The sequence below is a fragment of the Maniola hyperantus genome, chromosome 20 (assembly GCF_902806685.2).
Source record: "Maniola hyperantus chromosome 20, iAphHyp1.2, whole genome shotgun sequence".
Classification (NCBI taxonomy): domain Eukaryota; kingdom Metazoa; phylum Arthropoda; class Insecta; order Lepidoptera; family Nymphalidae; genus Maniola; species Maniola hyperantus.
In genome coordinates this window covers 6,661,895-6,682,846 of record NC_048555.1, presented here as the reverse complement: position 1 = coordinate 6,682,846, position 20,952 = coordinate 6,661,895, and the positions used below count along the sequence as shown (strand labels likewise).

The 20,952-nt window shown below is 36.0% G+C and overlaps 2 protein-coding genes and 1 long non-coding RNA gene across 12 annotated transcripts in view; 1 reads left to right on the top strand and 2 right to left on the bottom strand.

Moving 5' to 3' along the window:
• Nucleotides 1-5,609, bottom strand: part of LOC117992118 (ubiquitin-conjugating enzyme E2 R2) — a 33,838-nt gene extending 28,229 nt beyond the window's left edge. Inside the window, exon 1 of the mRNA XM_034979788.2 lies at nucleotides 4,962-5,609. Coding sequence (XP_034835679.1) covers nucleotides 4,962-5,141 — 180 coding nt within the window. The 5' untranslated portion in view covers nucleotides 5,142-5,609. The remainder of the gene's footprint in view (nucleotides 1-4,961) is intronic.
• Nucleotides 5,610-7,319: 1,710 nt separating this feature from the next.
• LOC138403708 (uncharacterized) lies at nucleotides 7,320-8,690 on the bottom strand. The gene is made up of 3 exons (XR_011237901.1): nucleotides 8,476-8,690; nucleotides 7,929-8,150; nucleotides 7,320-7,550 (listed from the first exon to the last, which is right to left on the bottom strand). It is a non-coding gene; the product is annotated as an uncharacterized lncRNA (long non-coding RNA).
• A 4,129-nt stretch (nucleotides 8,691-12,819) lies between these two features.
• The window catches only part of LOC117992098 (trichohyalin-like), a 43,375-nt gene continuing 35,242 nt past the window's right edge, over nucleotides 12,820-20,952 (top strand). For all 10 annotated transcript variants that reach the window (XM_069505237.1, XM_069505235.1, XM_069505240.1 and 7 more), the window contains exons 1-2: nucleotides 12,820-15,788; nucleotides 15,874-16,133. In XM_069505237.1, the coding sequence (XP_069361338.1) occupies nucleotides 13,071-15,788; nucleotides 15,874-16,133 (2,978 nt within the window). In that variant the 5' untranslated portion in view covers nucleotides 12,820-13,070. The remainder of the gene's footprint in view (nucleotides 15,789-15,873; nucleotides 16,134-20,952) is intronic.

Sequence of the window (20,952 nt, the reverse complement as noted above, 5' to 3'; positions counted from 1 at the left end):
TCAATGCAAACAGATGAAAAGCAATCATCCTAAATAACTGACTGCCACAGAGTACATTGAATATACAGGTAAAGGAATATACAGCGAGGAAGTTCTGAAACTTGGCGGTATACTTACAAATCTGGCGTGCAAGGACGTGGAACGAGGTATCCATGAATTCTGCTATGAATTCAACAAACTAAGGCGGTAATGTGATTTAAGGCATGAAAGTACCTACAAGATCAAGATTGAATGTATATACCTACGTGTATAATAATAATAATAACAGGTAACAGCTGGTATCATCATAATGATCAACTCATTGCCAGCTCACCTCTCAAAATGTAGTTTGGCCATAGTCCACCACTCTGTCCAATTGCAGATTGACAGACTTCACACACCTTTGAGAACACTATGGAGAACTCTCGGGCATGTAGGTTTCCTCACAATGTTTTCCTTCACGGTTAAAGAAAGTGATACTTAATTGCTTATTAAACAGCTAGTACATATTATAATATAGCAAAAAATGGAAGTGTAGCATACCTATATAAAAATAATAATTACAGGCAACAGTTAGTATCATCACACGATCAACTCATTGCCGGCTGACTACTGAGCAGGGGACTCCTCTCAAAACGGGAAGAGTTTGGCCATTGTCCACCACTCTGGCCGAGTGCACATTGACAGATTTCACACACCTTTGAGAACACTATGGAGAACTCTCAGGCATTTAGGTTTCCTCACAATGGTTTGGTTCACCGTTAAAGAAAGTGATGCTTAATTGCATAGTAAACAGCTAGTATGCATAGCAAAAAATTGAAGTGTAGGATACATTACACCTTTCAACACATCATCATAACAAACTTTCAACGTTGATAATTTTTATTTCAGCCCATTTCATGAAACCAAGTATATGGAGTCTGCGAGTTAAAAAGATGTTCCGTCACTCATCTACCAAAAATGAACAGTTGTTTCCTAAACTTAATTTTTATTTAAATGTTATTGAAATAAATATTAATTATGTACAGTACAGAATGAAACATATGTATATATTTTATTATTTTATTTAATAAAAGTAATTGTTAATTAAGTATCTGATTGAAGTTTTCTTGCTTTTGTTAGGAAATTCTTGCCTTCATCATACTGAGCAGCTGTAGTATGACTTAGTTGTACTAGTACTACCTGAAAAATGAAATTTATAATCTATAGGTATAAATAGTTCAAAATTAGTTTTCAGTCCCTATTTATATCAATTTCAATGCAGTCTTCACCATAACAATTATAAAATCATTTTTTGAGGTTTGCATATTCTTTGGCTAAAATCTATAGAGTACTTATACTTTGAATTAGCTCAGACTAGACATAGTTAAAACATAATACTTTAAGCACAGATATGTATAGAGAGCATACTTTGACTTTGCTCTGACGTAAGTTTCAGTTAAAACGAGACAGATTTATGCCAATGATATAACTCTGTCTCTTTTATCAGTATCTTAAGTCTATGCAAAGTCAGAGATCTATAGATTTCAAACTAAATAAAGGTTGAGTCTATAGATTTCTGTATTAATTTGTAGAATTATAGGAATGTGTAGAAAACTTTAGTCCGTTTTCAATAAAATAGATCTAGAAAAGATAAAAGAAATCAAATTATTTTTTGACGTTATTTCTCTTCTAACCATGGGTTCCATACCTCAAAAGGAACCATTATAGGATCACTTTAGGTACTAGAAGTACCCTATATACTTCTTGTGACCTAAAGGCAGGTAGCTAGGTCAGTACATCATCATCATCATCATCATTATCAATCCATCGCCGGGTCACTACTACTGAGCACGGGTCACCTCTCAGAATAAGGTGTTTTGGCCATAATCTACCACACTGACCAAGTGCGAATTGGCAGACTTCACACATTTTTGAGGATGTTATGGAGAAGTCCTAGCTTTTCTCTCTCTCTTCTGTACATATTATGTAAATGTAAAAATATAAACTGACTGACTGACATCAGCATATAAGCTGCTGACTCCTAAGTCTAGTAGTTTATTAAGCTGCTGAGTTTAAAAACTTGAGAATTTGCATGTAAGGAACGTTTACTTTAAGTACCTATATAGACCACTACGACATAATTTTCAGATACTTACATAGGTACTTATTCCACCCGAACAAAGCTGGGGCAGGTACAACTCAGGCAGGTCAGCTAGTTAACCTGAAATGTGATACCCATATGGCTATGGGTATCACATTTGTATCACATTTGTATGGGTAAACTCAACAAGATCCTATCATGATATGTTTAGGAATTACAAGATGTATCTACTAGGTACTTCTCAACTAAAACTTATCAGATGATTAAAGTGAACCCAGGCTATGTCAGTTAATTGTAGTTATCTATACTGTACTGTAGCTAGTATAAGTACCTACTTATGCATGTAATAGGTAGTCTTTCAAGCAGGTATCTACTGAGTTGAAAATAAAGAAGTAACTGGGTACTACTCAAGTACTTAGTTCAATACTAGGGGTATGTAAGTATAAGACATAACTAAATGTAAAATCTGTTAATTTAGCCTATAAATAAACCTTTAGGTGAACTCATTAAGATTTTAGAACTTAAACTTTATTATAAGTACCTACTCTACCACCACACTTATTCTGCTTTATTATTGATATGTTTAGCAATAAGTAGTAGGTAGTAGGAATTAATCTCATTGATAATGATAACAAGGCATCAAGTTTTACCTTGGCATACCTAATTGGCAAAGATTTATGTTCACACTAATATTTAGGTAGCTACCTATGCAAGTTTTTGTCTCTGGGTATGTTCCTTTATGCATCTAATCTAGTTGGGCACAGAGATTTTTCACAAGGACACATACTAGTGAAGGATATACTTATAGGCTACTTTTATTAGGTAGGTAGGTAAGCTAAGTACCTACAGAAAAGTATCCTAGTCCCACAGGATTTTCGAACAGCTGCCACTTGCTAGTTAAGAAATAAGGAGACTTAAGGATCTTAGGTTTGCCTTGCTGAAGCCGCCAGGATGTCTGTGGAGGTGTCTGATACTCTTAGACAACAAAGTAGATAACCAACCTAATTATTTTTTGTGAATTAACGACGAGCCAGAGAAACCACGTATATTTCCATTTTATAAAGTTTAAATTAAATTAAAACACTTAAAAGACACTTTTTTTATCTTAAATATAACAATTCTAAACTCAAATAAAAATATTTCTTTCAAAACACGTCCATTTTGCCATTTAAGCAGACTCTTTAAATTTAGTGGGCACCTCGCGAGGTCCACTCTAATTTTAGAAAATTTTAGGTTGACGTTTCTTAATTTAGGCATTTAGTTCGTGCAACAGAATAACTTTTGCTCTTTAAAATCTAAATTGAATAGTTTAGTGCTGTCAAATTCAATTTTAGGTTAGACCTGTCATTTAAGTGGGTTTTCAGAATAACACACCTTTCTAAGTCTAATATTAGACATTTTAAAATTAGAAAACCGCCTAGAGAATCGGCCCCCATATTGAAGATCTTTTTTAACACAATGTTCAAAAAATTCATCGTAGGTACTTATTTAACACAATAGTTGTTAAAAAAATTATTATTTAACTTCATTTGATTGCTTAGGTACTAAGTTATTACTAAGTACTTAAGCAATCAAAAGAAGTTAAATAAGTACGATGAATAAGCATTTTCGATCAAGTAGACAGTAGAAACTAGAAAGTTTATTAGAATTACCATAAATTGGCAGTTGGCTCAATTGATGATGACCAACAGTAATTTGAGTCTGATTGTAGGAATGATATGAATAGTTTTTGCTGTCAATTTACTCTATAATTAACTACCTGATTCCCGCGACTTCGTCCGCGTGGAATTTGGTTTTTTAAAAATCCCGTGGGAACTCTTTGATTTTCCGGGATAAATGCCTATGTCCACTATGTCCTATGTCACTCTCCAGGTATTTATCTACCTATACCCATGCAAAAATCCGTTGTACCCCGTGGTTGCACCGTTGCAACGTGATTAAAGGACAAACCAATAAACCAGCCAACAAACCATTTATAATAAGGGTAAAGGTGACTAGCGACCCACCCTAGCTTCGCACGGGTAGCTTATTACAATTTTCATAAGAATCTCTAATTTTTTGAAAATAAAATATAGCCTTTTTAATTCAGGAATAATATTGCTTTCTACTGTTGAATGAATTTCTAAAATCGGTGCAGTAGTTCCAGAGATTACCCTACAAACAAACTTACAAACATTACCTTTTTATAATTTTAGTACAGATTAGTACAGATTACTTGCTTCTATTTACTTAATTATACTTGAGGAGCTGATGAACAAAAAAAACAATGCATCTAATTACACTTTTAATCAAAATACTTTCTTTTCTTAACCCATATGCATTTGACTCACTGAATTCAAATCTGAACTCATTTTCAAACAAAACAGCCTAAAACTGTGCTTTTCAATCACTGAATACAAACTTGAACTCATATAGCTGGTATCCAAGTAACAGGATTGAGCCTCGGAACCAAGACTGGAAAGCCAACATCTTAACCACTATGCTATCACTGCTTACAAAAGCAAAGATATCCTGACAAGCAATTCAGCATTTGAGAACATGTAGCAACCAATGGGCGCATGGATTTTAATAAACTGCCATACCCCCTTAAAGTTAGCAGGGTTCTATCACACTGCCATACCCCTTCTAGGTTAGCCCGCATCCATCTTAGTTTGCATCATTCCTAACCACCAGGTGAGATTGCAGGATATTTATAGATTCATCATGAATCATGATCAACCCATTACCGGCCCACTACTGAGTCAGATTGGCAGACTTCACACACCTTTGAGAACATGGGGAACTCTCAACTGCTTAAGTAGTTTTAAGTAGGTATTCTGTTTGGATCAAGAACAAAGGCTTCTACAGCATTATCATTAATATTTAACGAATTCTGCACGAATGTGCAAAATCGTCTTACCTTGAAATATCCGCCTTGATAAAGCGTGTCTGGTGGTCCGAATATTGCAACTTCCCACTCAAACAAATTGTCCTCACCAAGTAGCTTCACTCGGAACCCTTCCACGGGCTCCTCTTGCAAGCTCTTGTACTCTAAGGCCAAAGCCCTTAGAGCAGAACTGGTTGGTACCGTACTAGACATTATTATCACCTATTTTAGTGACAAAATTTAAATTGCTATCTATATAAGATTCTATTGACATAACACTGTGGGACTCTCTTCGCGGTCAACGTATTCACAAGGCATTTCCACTGGTCTCAAATCACGATAACAACTTCTGAATTTTGGTAAACATTTCGCCAGGAACTCAAGGATAATAACACGATTCGCACACTGTTTTCGCCAGCACTAAAGCGTGCGTAGACTTTTCAACACTGAAACCTGGAATTATTGTCCAAAATATGAAGCGAAATATAACAATGAGAAAGCCACAATTCAACGTCCAAACAATCGCACTTCCAAGGAAAACGGCTGCGTGCTCCTTCGTATACAACTGCTACCTGAGTTGCCCGACCGAATATTGCAGAACAGCTGTTAGTTATTTCCGTGCTTGACTTGATTGCGCAGCGAAATGACGCACGCAGCCATTTATCGACTATCAACGTTATTACTGCCATCTATCGAGTAGACTTAGAAAGCATCAAGAAAGCTAGGGTCTGTACAGATGACGGCTACGAATATTTGCTGTTTCAAGGTAGAAAATATAGATGGCGGCCATTACCAAGCAACATAGAGCTAAGCAATATTTCAGTCACAGAGTACTTTGCAGTTTTGAAAAGTGTTACTAGATGACACTCGTGTCTTTATCTGTCTGTAATAATTTTGTTGTAATTTTAACTGTTTTGTACTGTTCAAAATCGAACAAATTTTAGTTTAAATGTTAATTTATCAAAAAAAAATACATAGCGAATTTGCTTATAAATATTGCTTTTTTGGCAAAGTAACTATCATCGAGTGGCAAAGTTGGCTAGTTGACGGGAACTATGCCATTTAGGACGGCTTATTTAGGGACGTGGAATAAGCACTTAACCTAACTCATAAACCTACCTACTCGTAGAATTTGCAACTTGCAGTCGGAGTCATTCTGTTAGACAGTCACGGTCATAGATTAATATACCTTGTATAAGTCACGGTCGGTCGTCGATTAATTTATTAACCTAACCGGAATAAAACTTTAAGATTTTGGACTTTTTGCTTTCATGGTCTCCATGGACTTACGTTAGTACTAGTATAATATATTCTGTGATTATGTGCTAGTAGCACTAGCAACCGGAGTCGGAAGCGCAAGTTGGTGGCTCCTCTGGTAAACTGTACAAAATATTTTGTACTGAACCAGAGGAGCCACCAGCAGTGGACGCATACAGTAGGCTGATGGGGAAAACCCGACTAAGCGCGAGTCAGACTCGCGCACTGATGGTTCCGTACTAAATTGTATTTTATCGACATTTTGCACAATTAATCAAAAACTATTATGCCTAAAAATTAATAATAACCTGTTTTAGAATGTACAAGTAGATCCCTTTCATATGATACCCCATTTGGTATAATAATTTTACTTTGAAAGTTGAAAATACTAATTATTTGTTCATGAGCACATTTTAATTATTTTTTCGTGACGTAGGTACCTACCTAACCACAAATTCACGATTTTCAGATTTTTCCCCTAATGTCTGCTATAAGACCTACCTTCCTGCCAAATTTCATAATTCTAGGTGAGTTCTAGGTCAACGGGAAGTACCTTATAGGTTTCTTGACAGACAGACACACGGAACAGAAAGAACAGTGGAAGTGCAATTCACCAAAATTACTATAGGAACCGCTGTCGCCAAACTCATACAAATATACCGATAGTCATATATTGCACTACAAAGAAACAAATCATTTGATTTGTCGTTTAAGTTTAGTCAAAACTAGCCTACGTCACAGATTTGGAAATAAACCCTGACGCTCTAGAAATAAGATTTATTTTGCTTTAGCGGAAGAACGTATTTACGAGCTATAGTCACACTCACGTCACACTAGATTCAATTGTCCAATTAATTCCGCTACTTGACCATAGATGGCGGTATTCTAATTAGTAGCAATTATAAACTTAATTACTTTAAACATATGGTTGACATTTGCGTGATCGGTCGATTTTTTTTCCTCCTCAGTTAAGGCTGCACCACGTAGCTCAATGAATTACCTATCGATATCGATAGATACTCGTTATTTTGTTCATTCGCAAAAATAAAATTAAAAAAGGTAATTATAAAATTGAATAAAAGTGCTGGTATGTATGCATGCCTTTTACAAGTATGCACAATAAATACTGCAACGTATGAAAATAGATAAATTTTATTTATTGCCCTTGAAATAAAACATATTTGTTAAGAAACTGGCGTTTCGAAAGTCTTATTTTTAATTTTAATAAATGGTGTATGCGAACATTTATGTATATATTTTTCGACTATTGCCTTCATCAAATCGGTAACGTGATTAGACGCAGGAATCTCCGAATCACTTTGTCTTTTTGAAGAACCTGGAGTGACCACATTTATCATTTTGTGGCTGAAACCAAAATTAAACTTTGAGAATAAATCCGTACTAATATTATAAATGCGAAAGTGTGTCTGTCTGTCTGTCTGTCTGCTAGCTTTTCACGGCTCAACCGATCAACCGTTTTTGATGAAATTTGGTACAGAGATAGCTTGCATCCCGGGAAAGGACATAGGAAGTTGAAAAGTTCCCACAGGATTTTTAAAAACCTAAATCCACGCGGACGAAGTCGCGGGCATCATCTAGTACCTATATAAAAATGAATAGGAGAAAAATTAATTAGTGTGTTTATGAATTAAATTTGATATTTAGTCAGTCAATCTTCATACAAAAATATAACTAAGAGGTGTGTTGTTTTGTATTATAATATCAAGTATTTTCAATACTTACTGAAAGTAATAAAATAAAACAAGGTTATTTGATTAAAAGACTTAACGATTTTCATTGATGGAAGCGCAGTAGGTTTCGTATATCTATATCCTTTATTTGATATTATAAAATCGACTTCTAAAAAAATGTTCAGAGCATATCATGCTTGATTTGGTTGGCATCCAATTAACTCTACCCGTTGCATCTATCCATTTCTCTTTGATGCTTGCATCTTTGGGAAACCTAAAAATATTTTAAATGAAGGTTAGAGGAACTACTGATGTCTATTTAGTGATCAATGCAACGTCTCACTCATTAATAAATTATAATTATTGCGTTACTATTTATTTATATCCTTGTATCGATATCAATCGATAAATTCAATATTCTACTTGGCCACATCACTATTTGAGTAGCGAACACGGAGCGAAGTACTTTCGGAATAGAATCAATCCAAAATAAACTTTATCTTAATTGTTTAAGGTTGATTTTGACTAACCGTTCTATTAAATATTAGTAAATTGAAATAAATTAAGATTTTATAGAAAACAATGAAAATCGTACTTACCGATGATACGAAACACCTCCATTTTTAAGATTTTTTCTCCTACTATCATTTTTACACTCCAAAACGGAACAGTAACATTGCTAGGGCAATATGAATTTGTCGCGAGACTACCAACTCCACGCGATGTTAGAACGCGACTGGGATCAGTTTTACGTAACTACGCTTAATTGTGGCACGCGTGCCACGCCTACTTAGCACTTCCACTGTTTTTTCTGTTCCGTGGACAGACACAACAAAGTGATCCTATGAGGGTTCCGTTTTTTCTTTTGAGGTACGGAACCCTAAAAAAAATACCTATAATTTATGAGTTAAGTTATATTTAGTTTAGTATTAGTTTTGGTAGGTAATTTAGCTACCTACTTTACTTGAGCTAACGATTACCTATTCGCAATGCATGCAATCGGTTCGTGGGCGCGTGAATGTGATTCAAAAGCGACTCGCCCACCATCATCGCCATGTAAAGGCATCGAAAACCGGGCCTTGTGCAACCTACGACTTCGCTCAATACATTTTATTTACTGAGGTTTTCGATCATTCATACTTACCTACTTCATACTTGCGACGCGTTTTAAATTGATCTTATTCATATCCACAAATCCATATACCTACTAGGTCACTGGTCATCATTACTTACTTAAAACTACTGAGACCAATTCCCTCTTAGAATGAGAAGGGTTTTGATGGCCGAACCCTTGGCCGTCCAATCCGCACTTGGTGCGGCCAGCGGCACACAGCGTGGTGGCCAAGTGCGGATTGGGCAAACTTCACACACCATTAAGAACATTATGGAGATCTCTCAGGCATGCAGGTTTCCAGGTTTTCTCACAACGTCCTTCACCTATAAAGCAAGTGATATTTTATGTAATTTTACGACTCTTCGGCCAAAGAGATTATTATTGATAGATAATTGTCTCTGCTATCAAGAAATGCACATAAAACATGGCTTGGTGGCAGGGATTGGACCCATCTCGTCATGGTAGACACACGCTTAATCGTGTTTGTTACTAAAAAATAGAAATGGACTCCCACCTTAGAAAATGTATATAAACTTAATTCAATTCAATTCAATTCAACTTATATAACAATTATAAACTTTACTGTGAAAACTTTACTGGCTTATGTAATAGCCTCGTGAATTAGCTTTAATTACATGAATATGCTGTGCTGTGTGTTTTCCTTTTGTAATAAAAAATAAATAAATAAATAACATTATGAAATTATCGTAGGTACCTATCAATATAATCTGATTCGTCAGCTAAACAAGTCTTCAACCCGCTCAGTCTTTAGTGGAAAGTGAAAACGTGCAACCTTTAATTACCTATGTAGGTAGGTACAAAGTATTGTAACCTGAGTATACACTAACCACTTACAACGACAACGTATCCTTTCATCAAATAATTTTTAAATACACCTACTTACTTTTAACACTTTCGAGAAACATACTCGTTTAAGGCAATTAATTGCACAGTGGCAAATGGCAATGACGAAATCTACACCCACGCCAGTTATTGATAACTTGCAACTTGAATTAACGACGAAAAGGACATCCTGAGTGAGATCACAGGAAATGAATTAATTTAGTAAAATTACACGGAAGGTAACTTTTGTTTTTTATTACAATAACCTTTGTAGATAGGTAGGTAGGTACGTGCCGATTAACCTCTCAGTACCGTAGCGAGAAGCTAGAAGCTAAAAGCTATAAACTATAAAATCTAAACTTTAAACTAGAATCAAACTACTAAAATATAAATTAGAAACGAGAAGCGAGAAGTGAAAAGCAAGAAGCGAAAAGCGAGAACCGAGGATCGAGAAGCGACAAGCTAGAAACTATAAACTGTTAACTACTAGAAACTAAAAACGAGGCGAGAGGCTAGAAGCTAGAAGCCAGAACACCGACTGTTCCAGAAGCTATAAACTACTAGAAACTATAAAGTATGAACTATGCACTATGAAGAACTATAAACTAAAAACTAAAGTTTTTAATGAGTATAATATCTTACCTGTAATGACGTATCACGTATGGACTATGGAGCGGAAACGTGGACATGAACAGTTGGATATTCCACAAACCCGTCAAAAATTCTAAAAAATTTAGTTCAAAATTATAATTCAATGTTTCTACTGGTCAATTTGCAGAAGGTCGTAGAGATTTAAAAAGTAGGTCACGTTGAGCGATGTAAACTGTACAGTGTAAACCACAGAGTACTTTTAACATATAGACACTATAATGTGCTTGTAGACTGTGGTAGGTATGGTAAGACTACATTTAATTGGGACTTACCAAAGGCTTATGTAAATGCACCACACACCGTATCGTGTCAAGGGTTTCGTCCCTGTCATCCAAGTTTATTGTAATCTAGTCGATATGGGTAAAGTATTTAAAAGTATTTAGATTGTTAAAAAAACTGGTCAAATTCGTACAAGAAATCTCTGATATTATTCCTTTGTACATCTGAAGATTGATTTGAGTTGAAGTAAGTACAGTACTTGCAATTCACGAAGGCGAGTGGCTCATGCTTGTGTTTAAGTCGTATCGGCATAAGTAAGGTCTCAGAATACAGATTGTTCTGTATTTAAGGTACCTGCACTGAATGTGTGGGTTTGCTGAACTGATTGGTCCGACGTGCACACACACTTACGCAATGCAATGCCCGTGTATCCTAATTCCTACGTAACCACAACTAAAGTCCACTCGCCTTCGTGAATTGCAAGAACTGTATCTGCCTCTGAACTGATTTTGACGGGACTTTCGAGTTTTGCAGGCAGCTGCTCGATTGCGGTAGAATGATAGTTACAATGTCACGATCGCAATCACCTCTGATTGGTTGACGCTCGCTCACTATTGACTACAATGCATTGTTGCAACAAGAATCGCACAAATGCAGCCAATCACAACAATTGAGATTGTAATAATGAGTGATGAGGTTTTACGAAATCGCCCTACAGGCTACAGGTGCGAGGAGTGATCAAGGCATGTTTTTATGACGAGTAAACAAAGGTGACGGCGGACTTTAAAAAACTCCAAAAGGTAAGATACCTAAACCTAGTACCTACCTACCTACTTATTAATCTTACAGCCGTACTCAGAGTCACTTAATCGTTACTTAAGATTGAGTTAAACGAGATAGAGCTATATCTCTCATATAAATCTGTCTCGTTTTAACTCAATCTTAAGTAACGATTAGCGACTCTGAGTACGGCTGTTAGTCTACTTTCATTAAAGTATTTAATGCAGATTTACACCAAAACCAATAGCTAGAAACCGAAGTCAGGTTCTAAACCATGTTAACAGATAAATCTCATAATTTTCCTCTTAGTAAATTCTGATGAATGAAACTGTGTAAATGTGTTAAGGGAAACACGTTACCCACGTGCGCTGCCAATTTCGGTCGAGCGTCCTGCGTCACCTTAAGGGCAGCCTAAGGCTACTTCGTGGTTTTTAATATTTCAATATTAAGGTAGCGTAGGTCTCTACTAATTAGTGACGAATACCTAGTACCTATCCAGAGCCGTGATAGCATCCATCTCCTATGCGGGAGGTCGGAGGTTCGATCCGGGCACGCACCTCTAACTTTTCGGAGTTATGTGCGTTTTAAGCAATTAAACATCACTTGCTTTAACAGAGAAGGAAAGTTCGTTTGGAAACCTACATGCCTGAAAGTTCTCCATAATGTTCTCAAAGGTGTGTGAAGTCTGCCAATCCATACTTGGCCAGCGTGGTGGACTATGGCCAAAGCCTCTTATACTGAGAGACCCGTGCTTTGTAGTGAGCCGGCTATGGGTAGATCATGATGATGATGATGTCTCTAATAATAATTAATGACGAATAGTACCTACCTAGAGCCGTGATAGCCTAGTGGTTAAGACGTCCATCTCCTATTCGGGAGGTCGAAGGTTCGATTCCGGGCATTCACCTCTAACTTTTCGGGGTTTGGAGAAGGAAATTTCGTGAGGAAATTTGCATAAATAGTCATGCTTTACATTTTTGCCGTTTCTACGAACTACTCACAGGCGCTTACATAATTTTAAAAATAGCTATTTACTAAGCCATGATTCGATGAAACTCCATTCTACTCTGTTTATAAAAATTGATGACGTGATTTTGGTGTTTACTTGGGTACCTATTTAATGAAAGTCGCGAAATTATTTAACGATACTAAGAACCTACCTACCTAAATTAATAAGTAAGGTACCTACCTAGTACGTACCTACCTATATCTACATAATCCTTATTCATTAAGATTCGGTAGACCATTTTTGGTGCGAGTCCAACAGTGAGAAGTGAGCGCTTACGTGTCGCGAAGGTCTGGTGGGCGACGACACGGCACCAGGCGCGAGGGGGGACATCGCCTCAGACTCCGCGAGCCACTCGCAAGCAGCGCGCGCGCATGTACGCGATAGCCCACGACACGAACGACTCTCGCGAATTGTTTATCATTATATTTACATAGTTACATGGCAAAAGTTTGACTCTATATTATGTGATAATTTTATTTAAGACTCGTGTAAGACTATTTAATCGTTATTATTTAAGAATCTCCTTTAAAATAAGTGTATTGAGTAATTTATAATTTTCGTAACATAGTGGGACCAAAATGACTATAAAAAATAAAAAGACTAAGCAATCAAATACGTCCGAAGTGACGTCAAAAAGTGCGTCGAGTAGTGTTCAGAAGACCAGCACGTCGACATCCGTGCAAAAGAGCAGCAACACACTTCAAAAGGTCAGCTCGTCTGGTAAGAAGATTCGCTACATTGAAGTTAAGGTCGAGGAGGACGACCCGCTCATGATCACTGATATCTCTGATCACGCTTCAATTAGCGGGTCCACCGTGTCCGAGCACTATAACAGCCACCCACACTACATAATTACGGAGGCTCCGTCGATTCCCGATCTATCGCAGACAAGATCTAATGAACATCATGTGAGCGATATGGCTCAATCGACGAGCGGTGAATTTGTATCTAATTCAGTAAGGCAAGAGTCTTCCTCTACATCCCATCAGCAGAGTTCTACGAATGCAATGCACCAATCCTCTTCGACTTCTATTCAGCATTCGGGCTCTAGTCACAGCCAACATATTGACCGGACATCTGATTCTTCAGTTGATAATCAGACTCTGAATACTGCATTTATAGATAACTCGGCACACAATGTGACAGGGTCTAGAGATTTTACGTCAAGATCTCATGGTGCTAATGCTACAGAATCATTTATTCAGTCAGAGCGACAAAATTTAACAAATCAACAATCTCGTTCAAGTCAAGAACGTATAAAAAACCAAGGAAGGTCTACAGTTGATTCACAAAATATCAATATTCGCGAGAATGAACGTAGTAATGCTCCTGATTCATCTAGGAGGGTTCAAACAGTTAAATCGGATCGTTCTAATTTTTACGGAGGAGAAGGTAGTCTGGATAAGAACGTGAAAACAAAAGAATTTAAAAGCACATCTCATTCAAGTGAATCTAAAAGTAGTAATGTGGCAAAATCTTCATCATCGTCATATGTTGTTGAAATCGTTGATGGAAAAGAACGTATAGTTGACAGCTCAACGAGAGAATGGGGTGATGCTCAAGAACATGCCGCTAAAGAAGATTATGTAAGCGTCAGTGGAACAGGCATCAAACCAGAATCCGCTCATAGTATCCAGAATTATGATATGAAGTCAAAATATGATACGGTTGGTAAAGATGGTAAGCCAACTAGTGAAATGACTGAAAGAGAAAATTCCAAATTTGTGAAGGATGGAAATCAAATTACGAGTCATGATAGTTATATTTCACAAAAAGACAATTCCATTCAACAACAACATAGCACAACGCGAGAACAGCTTACATCAAAAGATAATATTCAATCTACAACCTCTCGAGATCAAGTTGATTATACTACTTCATCTAAAGATTTTGATAATCGTCAAACAGATAAAAATACTTTCGGGAGTAAAGTAAACAGTAATAAAGTGAATAATGAAATCATTGACAGTAGGAGACGCAATGCGAATGAAACTGATTCATCGAATTTCTATGGCTACGATTCTACTATACAAAATCAACTTCGTAAGGTAGGTGACATTTTGCAAGTTACCGATACAAAAGATCTTAATTATTCTACGAAAATTCTTAAAAGCAATACAAGCAGTGCTCAACAAGAGTCTAAGTCTTCTTATGTATTTGAAGTAGTAGACGGAAAACAAGTATTAGTGGACAGTTCTCATAGAGAATGGGGAGATAGTAAAGAACATTCTACGAATGAAAAGAGCCATCAAATAAGTGGCACTGGAATTAAACCACACCATGAATATACTCGTCATGTTTTGGACAAAGACGCTTTTTATGATACCGGTAAGGATGGTGTACCTAAAAGTGGCACTTATGTTACCGAAGAATCGGCCTTGTATAAGGATGGAAAGCAAGTAGCATCTACAAGTAACACATATGGTGGCGATTTTACTCGCAAACCTGCTATAACTGAGCATATTACAGATACAGAAGATATTCACAATAAACGTATTAGTTCCACCAGTGACAGAAATATTTACTCCGATACGTTTGTATCTACATCAAGTGATACACAGTCAGATATTCGTGATACAAAAAATGTATCAGAAACTACTGACTTTATAACAAAAGAAAAACAAAACCTGACAAAAGAAAGTAACACTACCTCTACTTCTCAAACTAAAGATACTCTAACAAGTTATGAAAGAAGTACTGGCACTTGGAACGGTAAATTTACTTATGAAACTGATGACGATAGGCCTAGACGTCCTAAGCAAATGTCACCATTTGGAAAGCCTGAGAAACCAAAGCATCACTTAAAGAGACAAGACACAGAAGAAAATATTATTTTATCTTCAAGAGATATAAAAGACTTTACATCCATAAGCGATCTGCGAAAAATCATTGAGTCTTCATCGACAAATAAAGACGTTACCGTTAGCAACAAGAACATCGTTATTAATAAAAAGAATATCGATGATAAGGTTTTAAAAGAAATTATCGAAACTGTAAATAAATATCCTTTCAAAAGAATCGATAAAGTAACATTTGGAACTAAAATCAATGAAGATGTTAAAGACCTTTACGAAGGAATCGATACTGAAGAAACAACAATTATACATACAACATCAGGTGATACTATAAAAAGGGCTTTCGAAGTAGACAAGACGCGAAGTCAGATTGAAGTAACTCGGTACATAACAGAAAATGGTGTAACCAGAAAAATAACTACTTACGAAGATGCTAAAGAAGATGAGAAAATAAAAACGGATGTTTTTGTCGACAACAGCTCGTTAGACATCAGAAACTTGGTGAGTTAGTTGACAAATGCCTATGTATCCTATCATAGTGAGAGTGTACCTAGAGCAGTCACACTAATTTGTATTTATTTTATAGAAGGATGTCCGAACAACGAAAGATGTACGCGAATACGACGTGGTAGACCGCGCCATTACCGACACCACGAGGGAGGACACTGTCGTCAGCACCGTCTATGATGAAACCGTCATAGATGATAGGAAAACTGTGCGAGACGACAGGACCGTGATAGAAGAGACTGTCTACATAGACGAGACCAGGCCAAGACAAGGTGGCCCCAAGAAACCAGAAAAAATCATCGAAAAGGAACAATGCATTTGCGAAATCTGCACCTGTGGGTGAGTTAATTTTTTATCACATAACTTTTATTTTTAGAATATCTCAAGGTAATGGCATACGTTATGATTGTTTAAAATGCTACGTTACGCTCTAACCCATTAGATTAGGTACCTATCTTTTGATTTGAAGATTTAATAAACTAGTTCAACAAGTCGTAAAGTGTTTCGGCAACCTTTATGTATAACACAACAAGAGGTAGATATATAAAACAACAATATTATATAGCTTTGGTTGATAGAATTTGACAACACTTACCTATGAGTTATGCTTTTATGAGTGAGTGGGTCAAATATGGGCCAACCGAATTGCGCTAATTTATATGCGTGAACTTAACTAGGTAGCCTAGAAAACCTATACACTACCACATTTTACTGAAATATTAAAACACAGAATGACGTGATCACACTCATAGGTAGGTACTATTATCTTGTATACGTTTTACATGTATATAGGTTACAGATGTGTTTGCCTATTTAATTCTCAACAGCACCTTTTAAGGCTCGACTGCTCGACACAGATTATAAGGCCGTTTTCAGACAGCATAGAATTTAATTCATAATTATTATAATTCATAAAATCTATGGACATAAAACGGTAACTGTTTATGTATTATTTTGGTGACCAAAAAACCTGCGATAGGTTTTTACTTTTTAGTAGCTGATGCCCGCGACTTCGTAGGTACGCGTGGATTTACGTTTTGAAAAATCCCGTGGGAACTCTTTGATTTCCCGGGATAAAAAGTAGCCTATGGGCGTTTGTGCCCGCATCCGGATTTGGTTCGTATCCGTGATTCTTCGAACTGACCGTCATACAAATACGTATTTTTAAACGGATCCGTCAAATCACGGATGAGTGCACAAACGACCTATGTCACTCTGCAGTCCTTTCATATACCTACCCATGCAAAAAATCACGTCGATCCGTTGCGACGTGATTGAAGGACAAACCAACAAACCAATAAACCAACAAAAAAACACTTTTGCATTTATAATATGGGTAGGTACTGTTGAGCAGCCTTGCCTTTCAATATCTTTGGGCTAAGTCTAGACTCTAGTTAGCAAAATATAGACGTACAGTCATAAATAGATTAATGAAAAATGCTCTAATCGCCTTCAAAGGCGATTAGGTTTGTTTACCTTCGAGTTTTAGTAGGTATAGGAACATTATTTATCTTTAAGCCTAATTTGGCCTATCTAGTATCTACAGGCGACAGACATGTTTACTGTTTACGTAATATCCCTATCAATTCGAAACAAGCTTCAGATAACCTTCTGATTTAGTGATGTAGGCTACATCCAAGTCCTATTCTCTACTTTACTTGACACTTCGTACCTGAAATATTTCAATAGGTATATATTAATTTCACAGGAATACGTACCTAACATTTAATTTTATCTGCGACTGTGACTCAAATCATCGCTCATGATATTCCTTACATATTTTTGTTAAAATGCAAAAGAGAATGTATAAAATACGGAATTCCAATCGTTATTTCACTGACTCGTCTAAGACGGGACCGGCTATTTGCAAATTGGACTGCAAGCTGACTGCAAAATTGCAGTTGGGTTGGAAATGCAGTTTATTTCAGTTGTACATCGATTGCACGGATTGCACAATGTGCAAAGTAAATTTTTGCAGTTAACTTACAACTTCAGTCCAAAATATGCAGATTCCATATTGATTTTTTAATAATTAATCTGAAATTCTAAATTGCCAAAGAAATTAAGATGACGCATTTTCAAGCATTCCTGTCTGTCTACGAAACCCTGTCGGTACGAAAAATAATATGTTCATAGCTAAGAATTAAAATTATATTGTCCTTTGGTCGAAAAGGATGAACAATTTTTTTTAAGTCTCAAGACTAGAATACCTGTCCTTATTAAAATCTGCAGTCTGCACTCGCGCTATTCTGTCATTTATCGAGACTGACTCTACAATGGCTTTACCTAATGCACCTAATGTATGCCGGTGGGCGGTGACGTACTCCGTAAACATACTCAAAATAAATAAGACTTTATTATCGCCAATACCTTAATTTGGGAACGATAAAACAAAAGTGACTCACAACAGCCGTCGTAGTCCTTATGTTTGTTTACTGGCGTAGGCTGTATTTGTATCAACTAAAAGTCATCAAGCATCCTCATTCGGAAACTCGTTTACATTGTCTGGCAGTTTTAAAAACAATGATTTAATACTTTAAAATAATAGGGCGGGTAGGTACAGATAAAATTGTATAGGTAATGATTAATTAGCAAGCATTTTAAAATGCATTCAAATATTTTTAAATTTTAATAGAATATTATGTGCTCAGAGTCATCATGATTTCGATTCATAAAAAGAAAGTTGAAATTTGATACACATTATTGGTAACGTTTTATTATGTTAGGTATGGATACTTTCTAATATCAAAACTTCAAAAGTAGATATCAAACAAAATAGGAAATAGCAATCTGAGAAGATATCTGCCACCTACCTACGTAAAAACGTTTTTACTCTCTTTAGACAGACTAGGTTGACAGGAAATACAAAACCTTTCACTTTTTTTTTTTTTTTTTTATTCAGATACAAGTTAGCCCTTACTTAAGTTTACTGTTCGGTTTAGAATAATTCAGATACAGTGGGATAATAATATTAATATATTATCCCACTGTAATATTAATATATTATTATTATGATATTGCAAGTAAATATGTGGCTAATTTGTGTACAGTAGTATATGATGTAGCGAGCGAACATAGCTAATTTAGATATAGTGGGATCTGGGATATGATATAGAAAAGCAAATGGATTAGTTTAGATTTTAGATACAGTGAGATATATCATAATTATGATGCAGCAAGTAATATTTTACTTTAATTTAGATTTAAGTATTAGGATATGAGATGTAGCAAACGAATAGCTAATTTAGGCATAGTGGGCTATGCAATAGCAAGCAATATGACTAATTTACATATATACTTAGGCATACGTTAGTTAATTAATTAGTTAGTCAATTTAGATATATTTAATATGATGTCGTAAACGAACATAATATAATAATATACGACATATAAATAGCAAGCAAACATCTCTAATTTAGATACAGTAGGATATATATAATATATTATTAAGGATAATATGGGTAGCAATAGCAATATATGGAGCACGGCGGACGCTTTCTATTTCGATACCTAGAGGCTAGATTATAATATTAATAATCCATACTAGCAGTGCAATAGGTATCCTTACAAATGTATTTTGTTAAGGCGGACAACCCTACAGACTTGCTATATCAAGTTCGTAGGAGCTAGAGAAACAGATAATAGATATCATTAGCGCGATTTCGTAAAACCTGCATCAATCATTACTACAATCTCAATAGTTGTGAATTGGCTGAATTTGTGCTATTCTTGTTGCAACAATGCATTGTAGCCAATATAGTCAGCGAGCGTCAACCATTCAGAGGTGATTGCGATCGTGACATTGTAGCTGTCATTCTACCGCAATCGCGCAGCATGTTATAGTAAGATTAATTTTTCTACCTACTATTATTGTATGTAATGAATTGAATATGATTTTCATTCATATATTTTTACTGTCAATTATAACCAAGTGGGTGGTAGTGGCGCCTACTCAACTGTGCCAGCCTCCGTACCAACTGTTCAAATTACTTCCACGAGTCCTTGCGCAAGCGAATTTATTGTTATTACTATCATTTTATATGACATCATGAGTTATTCGCATTGCTAAATTGGCTATGACAGGTAAATTAGAGTCGTAAAAACTAGATTAGGTAGTATTTGTGTCTGGTATGGAACAAAATATGAACATTGGTAGGTAGGTATTTACAATTCAAAGCTTTGCTATACCCTGTATACAATAAGTTGTATAAGAAGTAAGGATCAGTAAGTACTTACATATTTTCAACAGACTTTCTAGCTTCAAGATTCAAAAGAATTATGAACATGGCGGCCATTTTGAAATTTTTATTATTGGTTGTTATAGCGGCAATACACACATTCAAATTAGAAAATTTAAACAAAAATGATCAAAACGAAAGAGCTTATTGTGACTTATGAGGGTCTCAAATAGGTACCTACTTACTTATATTTTTTATTATGTACCTACCAGTTGAAGTTTTCATCTGTGCGAAATTTGAACTCTACGGATCTAACTAATAGTTTCTTTTTATAATATAAACATTTACTACGGAATCCTAAAAAGGTAGATACAAACGACAAAATATCACGGAAAAATTCTTTAGTTCAAAACTTCAAACATGGGCTCTGTTATGGAAATCTCTACCTACATATCGAGAACTTGAAATCTTGCCCAGCAATAGTTGATAGCCTCTAATGCCAAGTTCTTAAATTTTATTAACTCTACACTAATTGTTGATTACAGGTAGGTATCTATCTGTAAATACCATCTATAGAGATGTAGGAAATATTTTGCAATCTGGTTTGTTAACAGCTTCTTATTGGAATCAGAAGAAATCGCGAAACTAGTTTCGGAAACTCGTATCTTGGGTAAGCAATGACAGGATTTGTTCAGTTCCACTGAATGATAACAGTTTTTCGATAGCAAAATGAGGTTACTTCCTACGTTATCTTTTTTCTTTAGATTTTATGATATCTCCTCTTAGAGAGAGCGCGCGCAGTGCGGTGCGGCGAGTTGCGGTGCGTTTTAAAATCCGTAAATCTATTTAAATCCGATGCGGAGTTAATTCCGAAGTGCGTGCGCTTCTATGTAGTTCAATAGTTCACAGATTATGCGGGGAAAAAACATACGAACTGTGGTGCGCCGTAGCTTTAAGACCTTGCATTGCTGGGAACGCAG